The 13,818-nt window shown below is 38.9% G+C and overlaps 2 protein-coding genes across 3 annotated transcripts; one reads left to right on the top strand and one right to left on the bottom strand.

Annotated features, from left to right (window-relative positions):
* The first annotated feature begins 2,399 nt into the window (after positions 1-2,399).
* Positions 2,400-10,091, top strand: LOC105050977 (DNA replication licensing factor MCM2). Of its 2 annotated transcripts, XR_012134513.1 has the most exons (19): positions 2,400-2,551; positions 2,676-2,890; positions 2,990-3,174; positions 4,499-4,683; positions 4,851-5,040; positions 5,185-5,404; positions 5,507-5,714; positions 5,850-5,984; positions 6,065-6,256; positions 6,346-6,518; positions 6,600-6,788; positions 6,878-6,994; positions 7,153-7,237; positions 7,380-7,532; positions 7,615-7,740; positions 7,864-8,046; positions 9,093-9,254; positions 9,352-9,576; positions 9,954-10,091. XR_012134513.1 is itself a non-coding variant. In XM_010931212.4 (18 exons), the coding sequence occupies exons 1-18, from the start codon at positions 2,549-2,551 to the stop codon at positions 9,466-9,468; spliced, it is 2,838 nt and encodes a 945-aa protein (XP_010929514.1). In that variant the 5' UTR covers positions 2,400-2,548; the 3' UTR covers positions 9,469-9,838. The 2 variants fall into 2 exon arrangements, 1 of the variants encoding a protein (XP_010929514.1); XM_010931212.4 differs by lacking the exon at positions 9,954-10,091 and having other exon boundaries at positions 9,352-9,838.
* Positions 10,092-10,380: 289 nt separating this feature from the next.
* On the bottom strand, positions 10,381-11,677 carry LOC105050976 (uncharacterized). The gene has a single exon (XM_010931211.4). The coding sequence runs from the start codon at positions 11,298-11,300 to the stop codon at positions 10,734-10,736; it is 567 nt and encodes a 188-aa protein (XP_010929513.1). The 5' UTR covers positions 11,301-11,677; the 3' UTR covers positions 10,381-10,733.
* Positions 11,678-13,818: the final 2,141 nt, after the last annotated feature.

Here is a 13,818-nt window from a genome sequence, read left to right as displayed (position 1 = left end):
TATTATTATTATTTAATACTTATTTTTATTTTTTTATTTTTATTATTTTTTATTTTCTCTTCTCTTCTCATTCTCTCGCACGCCACAGACTCCACCCTCCCCCCGGGTGGCCTCGGGCTCCTTTGCGCATGCCACGTCTCGTCGCACCTCCGGCACCGCATGACGACCTCTCATAGCCCTCGACGCTGCCTCTGGCCACCCGCATCGCCCGTTGGCCACCCGCACTGCCCCTGGCAACCCGCATTACCCCCTCGATCGCCGATGCTGCCCTTTGGCCACTTGCACCACCCTCCAGTAGCTACTCCGCACCGTTGACACCGCACCCCAGCCCTTCGACTGCCCGCACCGTCTCCGACCGTCCCCTTCGTTTAGCACCTCTGTTCGCCCCCCCAAAAAAATAAACGAAACATGATTATAACTGTGTGCAGAATATTTTTGGGGAGGCACTGTGAACAGATTGGAGACGTTCTTTGGCTGTGCTTGGTGAAGCGATGCTTCTCAAGCAATCAGTGGGGATGGAAGAAGGAAGAAGAAAATTTTGGGGAGGAGATTTAGATGGGATAGTTACCGTATTAAAAATAAAGGTATTTTTGTCTCGTGAGAGACTTAAAGTTAAACACCTAATTCTAATAGATCTGAAGTTACATTTTGGATCAATAGGGTTTAAATGTTAAAGTCCGGCCCACAAATGGGCCAGGCGTCAAAATCTCCTTAAAAGTAATGCTAATAATTTGCAGGTGTAAAAAAACAAAAAAAAAAATCATCAGCATCATCCTCTTTGCAACTGTTCATGAAGTGCTCTTGGTCATCATTCTGTGATTCCAGATACAGAATAAATCTAAAGCATCATAAGTATTTTTTATAATCGTGAAACACATTTGAGAGTGCATAAAGAAAGGAAGCATTGTAAAAATTGGAAAAAAAAAGAAGAAGAAGAAGATAGATTCTCAAGGGCACTTAAAAATCTGTAGCAGTAGTCGGATACTTGACTCTCGCCAATTAAATGGGCATAGCATTATGATATGGACAGGGGTATGATTAGCCGTAGCCCATTGAATTGATATATAAGATGATCGAGTCTTTTTGAAATCAATGCCAAACATTTATTTCTTTATACCCAAAATGTTCAAGCTTGGCTTGTTTATGAGTTGGGCACCAAATTGAGGCTTCAGCCTGACCTGCTGCAATCAATCCTATTATCAAGCAAAATTTATTGTAGTTCTAATTTTAAATGGATATGTTGCAGCCAAGGGCTACTAATCAATCCTATTATCAAGCAAAATTCATTATAGTTCTAATTTAAACTAGCCGAAGATCCGTGTACTGTGTGGGGCAGGTTGTATGAAAATAATTTTTTGTTTAGATCTAATTAAATTGAAAAAAAAAATATTTATTCAAATTTTTAAAGTCACTTTGTATTCTCAACTACCTATATAAATATTTTTTAATTGTAAGGATATAATAATATTATATATTAATAATATAATTTAATATGAAGAGGTATTTTTTCTAGATGGCACAATAAAATTTATTTGAGAAGCTGAATTGATAATACTCTAATATTTTTTTATAGAATATTATATATATATATATATATATATATATATATATATATGTATGTATGTATGTATTGTTGCAGTCAAAGGCTATTAATGATGCCATCCCTCCATTACTATAGCCCTCATATATATATATATATATATATATATATATATATATATATATATATATATATATATATATGTATGTATGTATTGTTGCAGTCAAAGGCTATTAATGATGCCATCCCTCCATTACTATAGCCCTCAGGTTAAGAGGAAACCTAAGTATGGACAGGAGGTGTATCATAGTCCATCGAAAGCATATCGGCTTCATATCTGTTTTGGCTTAGGGGTCTCATGATTTTATCCTTCAAAAAGTATCATAAGGAGGAAAGAAAAAAAGATCTCATTTTGTTATAAATAAAAATTTTTTTCAATTCATAATTAATATGAAACTAATGATACTATTTTTTTGGATGTTATATTAATTTCAGATTGATTAACAAGAAATGGTTCCTTTTGGGCTGTGAAGGTGACCAGGCTCTAAACAGACCCGGCCCAGTGAAGAGCATCGGTGGAATATGACCCAAACCACGTCAGTGATCTAGCTTAACTTGTAAGCACCCGAGAGCACATCTTATCTCGCGAGAGCTAGGGTTAAACCGAGAAATTATTGCCTAGACCACGCCTAGGTAGACGATCCAAATCCCACGGTGCATAACACGCCACATTAACCCTTGTCGTTCACGAATTCCCGATTGCGCGTAATCCACCGTGCGATGTGCGCTGGTCTACTTGGGCGTGGTCCAGGCAATAATTTCTCCTCCGCGAGACCAAAGTGCGGCCACGGTCGCCACGTTGGTAGTTTGGCGCCAAAATTTCCCGCCAAATCTCCCCGTTCCCTTCCCCTAACAAAACCCGATCCAAATCTGGCCGCCATTCCGCAGACTCGAAGAGAGGAAGATTAGAGAAGCGGTGCGGAGAAGAAGAAGAACCGATCGATTCCGATGGTAACGCTCTTCTCTCCAATCCATTCGCTTTCTCCCCTTTCTTTGGATCCGAAGTTGAGATCAGATCTTTCATTCTCTCTCGGTTGTCTTCAATTTCTTTGATCTCGATCCTTTTTTTTTGTAGGATGATTCAGAGAACCCGTCGTCGACTCCCGGATCGCCGACGTCGGCGGGGTTCAGCACGGATCGGCTGCCTCCCAACACAAGTCGGACCACGGACTCCTACTCCGACGAGGAAGAGGCCGCCGTCGACCCCCACGTCATTCCCGACGATGACGGCGACGATGGCGGCGATGACGACGAGGAAGGGGAGGATCTCTTCAACGATAACTACATGGAGTGCGATTTCGGACCCTGAACCTTTTCTTTTTCTTCTATTTTCTCTGATTTCTTGACAAAGATTTCGTTTTTGATGTGGATGACGTTTGGTGGGAGCAGGGATTACCGTCAGATGGACGAGCAGGACCAGTACGAGTCGGTGGGGCTGGATGATTCGATGGAGGACGAGAGGGATCTGGACCAGATCATGGCTGATCGGAGGGCTGCTGAGATTGAGCTCGATGCCAGGGATGTTCGCACTGGTGCTGCCGATAGGAAGTTGCCTCGCCTGCTCCATGACCAGGGTATTTAGTAATAGAATTCCTCCCTTACTTTCTGCGTTCCACCTGCTAATTTTTGTTCCTCTAAACAATTTCTTGTCAAAACCCTTGCTAAGTAGATGCATTTTCTGTTATTCTTGTACCATAAAATTTTTATTATAGTGACATTTGTACCATGAATGTTAATTTGTTAACGAATTGTGTTGCCATTGCGATATGGTTATTTATTGGAAATGCAGAATAATTTAATAATGGTTGTATACTTGTATGGTTATAAGGCTGCGAAGCCTTTCTAATGGAGGCAGCATAAAACCATAAGCTGCTGATAAGAATTGGTGCCGATTACCAGTAGATCGCAGAAAGATTGATACTTTCAGAGGCAAACAATGCACCTCGTGGATTTCTCGATATCATCTGTGACAGGCAATTGTGATCTAAGGTCTTACTGTTAAAAGTGTGGTAGACATGCTGACTACAACCAGAGTTTGATCATTGAACTTATATTACTTATTGATATCTTAAATGGTTGTGGTTCTGTTTTGCTGAACATTAACAGCTGATCACTCAGACAATTTGTTGGTGTTTACCGTTCATATGGAATATGGTCTCTACTTTTCTACCGCTTGCCATGAGAGTGTGTATTTAATAGCCTGCATGTACTGAAAAATAGTACCAGTGAGCCTATCACGCCTCTCTGTGGTTTGTTTAAAAATTATTCTGTGCAGTAGACTGTAATGCAATATAGAACAACCTTTACTGCAATTAAGTTTGATAAAAGATTCAAGGAAGCTTGGCATTTAAAAATGACTATTGCCACTTGACATATTGTTTAGCAAGGCGATATCTGTTGATTTTGTCTTGCCTGGTTAGGTCTTAGGAGCAAGGCATGGAGGCCTGGTTTCAGTCTAAGGGAAAGATAAATGTTTCTGTAATTCTGAGCTCTTTCATCTGCAATTAGTCAACAAATAATAATTCTGTTTCAAAAAAAAAAAGCAAGGAAAAGAGGAAAGATTTCAGGGAAAAATTGAGAAAGGAGAGATTTTGAAAGAAAAAGTGAAAATATTTTAAGTTTAAAATATTATGCATAATTTTGGGCATGATACGTTGTTCGGGTGTATAATTTTGGTGACTTTGCTCAAAAACTTTTAAAAAACTAGTTTAGAGCATGTAGAAAAATGCAATTTGTATCTTTAACTTTTATCTTTCTTGCATACTATGATAAGCTCTTGAATCTTGTCAATACAATCGCCAGACATGTTTCCATGTTGATTTGACTAATATTGCCTTTCTTGACTGGTGTTTTGGAATCTGTCTTTCTAGCTTTGAACAAGCGAATCTTTCATTACAGATACAGATGAAGATATCAACTACAGGCGTCCAAAAAGATTCAGAGCTGATTTCAGGCCACCGGGTGGGGCAAGAAGTGATGATGATGCTGATGGTGCCCCGCAAAGTTCTCCAGGAAGATCCCAGCGTGGACACTCAAGAGATGATGTTCCAATGACTGATCAAACTGATGATGACCCATATGAGGTATTATATTTTCCATATGCAGTAGTTAAAAACTTGGGGCTAAAGATATAAGTACTGAAGACACATTTACACAGTAGTGTTCTGACTTTGAAGAAGTCCAATATCATATATACATAAATTCATGTGTATTATTCTTACATTAAAATTGATTGAACTGCCTTGGATAGGATGAGTATGATGATGAGGACGAGATGAATATGTATCGTGTCCAAGGAACTCTGAGGGAGTGGGTTACAAGAGATGAAGTGCGACGATTTATTGCCAAAAAATTCAAGGAGTTCCTGCTTACATATGTGAACCCTAAGAATGAGCAAGGAGATATCGAATATGTTCGATTGATCAATGAGATGGTCCTAGGTATTGCTCTACTCACTATTTAACATATATCTTGCAATATAAAATAAAAGCGACCACCCTTGTGTAGTATTTTCTAAAAAAGTTATATAGCTAAATAGCTTTATTGGTTGCCTTTAATTTCTTCAAGTTAAACCTCTTTTGCAGCAAATAAGTGTAGTTTGGAGATAGATTATAAGCAATTCATCTACATTCATCCAAATATTGCTATATGGCTGGCTGATGCACCTCAGTCAGTGCTTGAGGTCATGGAGGACGTTGCCAAGAATGTTGTTTTTGATATTCACAAGAATTACAAGAATATTCATCAAAAGATCTATGTGCGGATAACCAACCTACCAGTGTATGATCAGATTCGTAACATCAGGTATTTTTTTTTTTCCTGAAAAGTTTGGAAAACTAATGGATTTTTTCTTTTCTTTAGAGGGTGGATAACATGTTAATGCCTTTACCATTTGGTGCACTGTAGGCAGATTCATCTAAACACGATGATTCGCATTGGAGGTGTTGTAACTCGACGATCTGGTGTCTTCCCTCAGTTACAACAGGTGAAGTATGACTGCAACAAATGTGGAACAGTTCTTGGCCCTTTCTTCCAGAACTCTTATTCAGAAGTAAAAGTGGGATCCTGCCCAGAATGCCAATCAAAGGGGCCATTCACTATCAATGTTGAACAGGTCAGTCTCATTTGCTTGAGAATTTCGAATGCCAATTCCGTTAGTCGGCATTTGTTGCATGTGTGAGTGTCTATATGTAATTGGATTCTTTGGGAAACATTTTCTTTTCGATTATCTAACTATGCATCAGCACAGACAATTTACAGGAATTATCAGAAACTTACCCTTCAGGAGAGTCCTGGAATTGTGCCTGCTGGTAGACTCCCAAGATACAAGGAAGTGATACTTTTGAATGATCTGATTGACTGTGCTCGTCCTGGAGAAGAAATTGTAATTCATTACTTGTACCTTATGTTTTAGTCCTTGAAATAGACTATTTATCCTGATCTGTTCCATCTGTTCCTTTGCAGGAGGTTACAGGCATATACACCAACAACTTTGACTTATCTCTGAATACGAAAAATGGGTTTCCTGTGTTCGCAACAGTGGTCGAGGCCAACTATGTCACCAAAAAACAGGACCTCTTCTCTGCCTATAAACTTACTGATGAGGACAAGGCAGAGATTGAGAGATTGGCCAAGGATCCAAGGATCGGAGAAAGGGTTTGATTTGAACTTTTCTTTTTGTTTGCCTTTTCTTTATCCTTTTCTGAGGAACACCATTGTGTTAAATGCCTACGATGAATCCACAGATTATCAGGTCTATTGCACCATCAATCTATGGCCATGAAGACATCAAGACAGCAATTGCACTTGCCATGTTTGGGGGACAAGAGAAGAACGTCAAAGGGAAACATCGTCTAAGGGGAGATATAAATGTTCTCCTCCTTGGAGATCCAGGGACTGCTAAATCCCAATTCCTTAAGTAAGAGTGACGTGATTTGGAATTGGTTCTATTTTCATATACTGAAAAAACGTGCCAATGTGCTAACTTCTTGTTGCATAGGTATGTTGAAAAGACGGGACATAGAGCTGTTTATACAACAGGTAAAGGAGCTTCTGCAGTTGGGCTCACGGCAGCTGTGCACAAGGACCCTGTGACAAGGGAGTGGACCCTTGAAGGAGGTGCTCTTGTCCTAGCTGACCGAGGAATTTGCCTGATAGATGAGTTTGACAAAATGAATGATCAGGATAGGTTGGAGAATGTTTTACTTGTCAGATTCTTTGCCAAATGTCCTTCAACCTTATTTCCTCTGACTCAGGATGTCATTTTCCTAATCGCAGGGTTAGTATTCATGAAGCCATGGAACAACAAAGCATCAGCATATCAAAGGCAGGAATTGTTACATCTCTCCAAGCGCGCTGCAGTGTCATTGCTGCAGCAAATCCAATAGGAGGAAGGTATTAAGTAAAGATATGCACTTATTTTATCTCTGTATGAATCTTTCTTTTGTAAGATAGAAATATGACAAATTTATACATCAGAATGACCCCTCAAATACTTTCTTCCAAAATGTGGAAGTAACTGATCCTATGTGTATGACAAATTTGTATATCAGATACGACTCCTCAAAGACTTTCTCCCAAAATGTGGAATTGACTGATCCTATCTTATCACGATTTGATGTCCTCTGTGTTGTTAAGGTCACTATTCCATCCCTTCTTTTCCTGTTTTGTTTAAATTACCGTGCATATTATGAGTTTTTATGTTATTCTTTTTTGTCTTAATGGATTTTGGTCTTATTTAATCGAATTAACTATATGCATGGGGAATCTTTATGTGCAGGATGTTGTTGATCCAGTCACAGATGAAATGCTTGCAAGATTTGTTGTGGATAGTCATGCCAGATCACAACCAAAGGGGGTTAATCTAGAAGATCAGCCTGCGAGCAACTCGCAGGATGACTTACTGGCCTCTGCCAGATCCGCTGACCCAGAGGTGCCATATTTGATTGCTCTACACTTAAGTAAACAAAAGACATTTGAATTTGAGCAGAGCTAATGATGTTCTTTATGATTAGATACTTTCTCAAGACATGCTCAAGAAGTACATAACATATGCCAAGCTAAATGTCTTTCCCAAATTACATGATGCTGACCTGGACAAGCTTACACATGTTTATGCTGAGCTACGTCGAGAGTCATCTGTGAGAACTTTGACAACTCTGCTTTTTTCATGGTGCCATTTAAAGGATTGTTAGATATCTTAAAAGCAGCATATAGCATGTCTCTTTAATCCTAAACATGTTTTCGTTGAATGTTTGATGCAGCATGGGCAAGGGGTTCCAATAGCCGTAAGGCATATTGAATCAATGATTCGGATGTCAGAGGCACATGCAAGAATGCACCTGAGAAGTTATGTGACGCAAGAAGATGTGGACATGGCGATACGTGTCTTACTTGATTCTTTTATATCGACCCAGAAATTTGGAGTCCAGAAAGCTCTCCAGAAGGTATGGCTAGTGCAATCTTCTATTTCCTTTTTCAGTTGTTCAAGAGCAAAAGTCACTAATCAAAGTTGTCTCCTTAAAAATGAAGTCACCTGTAAGCTTCCTGATCTTCTGTAGTCTTTGTATCCACATTGTTCTCCCCAAGCATTTTTTTGGTGGAAGTTGAATTCCTTCAATCCTAACTCTTCTTCAGACATGTTAATACCCGCAGCACCCGCACTCTTTCCTTTTTTTTAAGGGCTATAAACCTGGTTAATTTCGAAGCCACATTTTGGATTAAAATAAATGAGTTGCATTTTCTAATCAACCACTCTTGATTTTCAGTCATCTTGTTATTCCTATGTTGTTCTCCTTGTATGGTTGCCTTTCCCAGTTTTAATAGGTTGGTGGGCCATTTTTGCTTAATTCTTGAATGGGAATATATTTGCTAGATTTGGAGCACCCCATTGTTTCTTTTTTTTTTGGGTTGTTATTGGGGGTGGGGGGGGTGTAGCAAGCACCTGACTGGTGGTGGAGATCACATGCAAATGATCATCTTTTATCCTATGTTTTTTATTTTTGTTTATAAATTAGTTGACTACCATTTGATATCCCTACTGGTTTCTACTAAAAAAAGAGAAAAAACTATTTTTTTTTTTTTTTTAAAGCCACCTCTTCTATCTTTTGCTGCCCAAGGTTGTTGGAACTGCTCAAGGATCATTGCATGGATGAATGTGGGTTATTGAATCCCTGGCAGTTATGCAGCTCAGATATTCTGGAATGATTTTGCCTACCAAAAAGAATGTGTCGAGTCCATTTTCAGCCACAATGCATCCTGAAATTCTAGCCCTTCAGGCATAAAATAATTTTTTTTAGACTGAGAAACCAACTAGCTCATCCATTCCGCTAAACCAAACACATTCTGCTATTCTGAGTTCTTTGTCTAATTTCTGTAACAAGTTTATTGAGCTTCTTCTAGCACAGGTTTGACTAATCTGTTAATTTCGATGCTGGTCTTAGAAAGAAGATACCATTAAAGGACAGCTGACATGTTTCAATGGTTGTTGCAGAGCTTCAAGAAGTACATGACATTCAAGAAGGATTACAATGAATTGCTCTTGCATCTTCTACGTGTTCTTGTGAAGGATGCATTGCATTTTGAAGAAATTGTATCAGGAACAACTAGCCGTCTCACACATATTGAGGTGAAGGTGGAGGAGCTGCGGTGCAAGGTAAGAGTAATGGAATTACCACCCCTTCTATACAGTCTGTCTTGCAAGCTGATGAGAAGATTTCCTTGTCTTCTAAGTTGAATTTTGGTCTGGACAGGCCCAGGAGTATGAAATCTATGATTTGAAGCCATTCTTCTCCAGCACACATTTCAGAAATAGCAACTTCATTCTTGATGAAGGACGTGGGGTGATTAAACACCCACTTGCCAGATGAAGTGCAGTTGGCCCTGTATTTACTGAGTCATCCGAAACAAGAGCCACCAAATTTATATTTCCAGAGTTCTCAAGAGGATCTAGACTGACCAGCCAACTAAAACATCCTGTAAAATGCCTTATGCTACTTGTCTAATACCATTTCTATTTCGAGCTAAGCTTTTATTTTGTTTCCAGTAGACTGAAAATAATATTTTCGTCATGGTACTTTGGTTTCCGACATGATTCTTAATTCTTGTGGAAGTGTGTGTATATGCTATTAAGAAGTTTCTTAATTCTATGGTCTTATTCCAAAACCTGCAAAAATAGTTGCCTCGCTTGATATTATATTGTTCAAGGATCGCACGTACCTCGCCTGGTTGTTAAAGGTATTCCAACATTATGGTTGTACCATGAGTTGCTTTTTAGCCCAAGGCATATCTGTTGTCTCTGTATCTCCTGTTAACAATGCACGGTATCTAAGTACCTTCTTATATTCTGCTTCAGGTAAAAAAGCTGATACGTTACTAAGCACGGGAATCTGATGCACGATGTCTGTGAAAGCTGGGCATCTTATTATATGCTGAAAGGAAAGGATACAAGTTAAATATACGTCCTGCACTTCCTTAGGAGTTAAGCTATGGACTCCTGGACGCGATTCATGTAGGCTCGCATTTGTCCGTTGTTATGATTTTGACTGAAGAAAACTTTTTATTGCTTTCTTATAGTATAGATTTGTTTTCTTTTGATGGAATTCTCATAGATATGGATAAACAATATTTTCAGATCCTGACTAGGAGATTAAATTTATTTCTGTGACATGCTAGTTCTTATGCAACACATTTTACTCAGTTATATCGTATCTTAAGAATTTAGGATTATTGGGATCCAAATAGATGTCAGATCCTCCCGATAACTTGCGAGGAAACATTGCTTTCCATTACTACATTTTTAGGAAAGATAGGCAAACAGCTTTAAGGACCATGCATTCCTCAAAAATAAATATTACATAGCCATTTTGTTATATTATGATTCCACGCATGGAAGCATGCGTCTTTTTCTCTGTGGAACAGCAAAGTTCTACTACTAAACACAGCTCCACCGGAGGAGTGCTTAGAAGCCGAAACATACCAGAGATTAAGCACCAAGCCAGACGATTAAACCTACCTGGATTGATCGAACCCAGGTGGCCAGAATCTACAGTTCCTTTGTTCAGTCTCTGGGTCAAGCTCATCTCCAAGGCCTACTTGCAGAAACAAAAGGGCTTTTTAACCTTCCCTTGATCTCCTACGCACTCCTTTCCAACATCTCTTGGTACCTCTTGAAGGACTCCAGCTTCTGCATCCTCATCCGCCTATGGAACCTCTTTATGAAGACATCAGCTACATGGTCGATCTCGTCCTCGAGGCTGAATTCCTTACCATCCTCCTTGGAATTCCTAACCAGATCGATTACCGATCCGGTGGTCTCACCAAGTCCATCATCATCATCCTCGTCTTCTAATAGTGAATGTGTGAGGTCTGGATAGTCATCATCATCTAAGTCATAGTTGACTGACTCGGCACTAGTGAAGCTTGGCAGAGCCTCATTCTTTTCTGCATTATAGAGCACTATTGCCTTGCTGTAGTCCTCGGGGCTGCTGAGACTTTCACCACCTTTCTCCTGGCCCACAAGTGCATGGATCTTGTGGTTGATTGCACTCATCAGGAGTTTCTTGTGCCGAAGGATCCCAAAGATAAGGACCCGGCTTTTCATAGCACTAGTTTTGCTCTTCACTGCCAATGACTTGGCCTTGACCATGGCGACAATAGCAGAGAATGCCTGCTTCAGAAAGGTGGAAGCCTTGTTCTTCATCCTTGCAGCACTGAGGTGGGAGAAGATGCACGGAGGAAGAGATGAAGTCTGTCAAACAGAAGTCCAGAATTTAAGTGTTCATTCATGAAATGTGGATTGAGAGAGAGATGACAAACTTATATGGATGAGAAAAGAGGCTCAAAGAGTAGTGGTGATATTTATAGAAGGACAAGAAAGCGAGTTTGCTGAATTTATGTCAAATGTAGCGACAGTGATAGTGGTTCCATCGTTTAGTGTGGAATAGGAAGAGATATGGTTCTGGCGTGCAAGGCGAAAGAGGGGTGATGGGTCAATGCAAACTAGAGAGATACAAGAGGTGGTTGGTTTGGCATGGAGGTCGTCCCGTGCGGATTGATGGATATTTATGGAGAGTGGGGATGAAGGTGGTGCGCAAGTTCAGCTCATGTGAGTGGTGATTAGACTAAGCAGGGAATAGCTTGAAAGCACAAAGTAAAAAAGCCAAAAAGCAGGAAAAGACGGAAGGAGCACGGCAATACGACGTGAGAAGGAAACCAACGTGGAGGTAAAGTGTAGTCATATATGACACTTGTCAACATATGATGGGTGCCAGCCTTGGTCTGGGTGGGGTTGGGCACTGAACTCAAGGTTTGTTTCGGAACACTCCTTGCGTGACAGTTGTGTTAGGCGACCTTTTCAATTGTTTTGACCGTCGGAAAGGAGGCCCGCTCGAGAGCTGGCGTGAAAAAGTTTAGGTCATCCCTCTTCATCGAAGTATCTCATGGAAATTAATATATACCTCTGGTAGCTTCCAGGTATTTTCCCACTGCAATGCCAGTTTGCTGTCTTTTTTCTAAACTCACTTCTGATTTGCCCTTTTTTTTTTTAAAACAAAAGAAATAGTTACTTATAATCCCCACATTGGAGATCTTGTTCTTGATCGGATTCCAATGTATCCTTATTTTTCCATATTCTTCTCTCTGCATGGTTTATAGACTTTTTTTTTTTTTTGGTAACACATGGTTTGTAGACTTTGCTAAGTTGCATGGAACACTGACGACGTTCAATAATTATTTTAATTTTTTATTCTTGCACTCGATTAATATTTTTTCTTGTTATTGGGCGGGTTCCCACGGAAACTGTAAATATGAATTCTCAAGACTGTTTTTGTTCAAAAAATTTCTCAAGACCATTCTAGAATTTAGTTAGTCATTTTAAACATTACATAAACTACAAATAGCTCCTCATAGCAAGTGTTCAAATCCTGATATTTTGAATTAATGAATCAAATGTGATATTGATATGACTTAATAAAATATCAATTTGTGCACTTTTGGCAAAATAAATTAAGCTTCCAATTTGGATATATGGGCACAAATATTGAATCTACAGGAGGTTTTCTTTTCCAGGGAACTCGTGAAAAAGAAAGCAGCTTAGTGCTTAACTAGTGAGACAGTTATCGAGCTTCCTTATGAGATAATAATATTTCATCTCTGTAGGAAATTTCACTACTAAAATTAGGGATGACAATCGAGTCAGATTAAATTATAAATGGATCGAAACAATACAGATTGGATCAAAAAATCATCAACTCAAATCTAATCTGTTTATTAAATAAGTAATCCGATATGATCCGTTTAACTCATTTATTAAATAGATCAAATTAGATTAAATGGGTTAAACGGATTAAACAGGTTAAACAAGTCGGATTAAATGGATCAGAAACATGTTAAACATGTTTTAAACAGATTAAATGGTTCTTAAATGGATTAAACAGGTTAAACAGATCGAGTTAAATTGATCAAAAATAGATTAAATAGGTTAAATGGATTATTTGATTTGACCAAATCTGAATATTAACGAGTTAAACGGGTCAAATATCTAAAACTTAAATTCGATTCAGTTATTAAATCGGTTAAATAGATCAATTCATTTATGATTTAAATCTGTTTAGTCTAAATTTAAATTTATTTATGATGGATCGAACACGAATCGAATGGTGAGATTATATTTTATCGATCTTAATTAAAACCCGAGCATCCACATCATTTGGAAATAAATAACGGCGCAAGTAGCAAGAAAAAGCTGCCTGACCTGACACCAAAAACACCTTATCAGGAACAATAGGAATTACATAAAAAAGTTTGAACCATCACGATGCTTAGTCAATCGAATAGATGACGTTTTCATTAAAATGTTAGCCCAATATTTTGATTTTGGACCTACCATGATTTGTTAGGGCAATAGAGAAAGAAATATAAATAGAAAATTTTTTTTGTGCATCATGGGTGGTGCAGAATCATACCTATCACCTGTGATAATTGGCTCGCATGCGAGATTGAAAAAAAAAATTTTTTTTACTCGCACATCGTGCTCCAACCTTATGCGTGGCCTAACCACCGTATAAGTGTCTGCACCGCTCACGGTGCATAAAACATTTCTCATTTAAATATAAACTAGGGCTTTGAAGGCCCAATAGGGGGCTATCTCCGTTGCTCTCTAATCTGAAGAAGCTATTTGCTTTGCCTCCACCAGCCATTTCAACACAAACTTTACCATC

This window comes from Elaeis guineensis, chromosome 9, assembly GCF_000442705.2.
Source record: "Elaeis guineensis isolate ETL-2024a chromosome 9, EG11, whole genome shotgun sequence".
Lineage (NCBI taxonomy): Eukaryota > Viridiplantae > Streptophyta > Magnoliopsida > Arecales > Arecaceae > Elaeis > Elaeis guineensis.
This window is presented reverse-complemented; position numbering and strand designations above follow the sequence as displayed.

What these genes read in the sequence shown, in the direction of transcription:
- LOC105050977 (XM_010931212.4), top strand. An exon ending in TCACTATCAATGTTGAACAG is followed by an intron (nt 5,715 to 5,849) that starts GTCAGTCTCATT and finishes GCATCAGCACAG; the next exon opens with ACAATTTACAGGAATTATCA. An exon ending in AGCTACGTCGAGAGTCATCT is followed by an intron (nt 7,741 to 7,863) that starts GTGAGAACTTTG and finishes TGTTTGATGCAG; the next exon opens with CATGGGCAAGGGGTTCCAAT.
- LOC105050976 (XM_010931211.4), bottom strand. Translation starts at nt 11,300, where the DNA reads ATGAAGAACAAGGCTTCCACCTTTCTGAAGCAGGCATTCTCTGCTATT.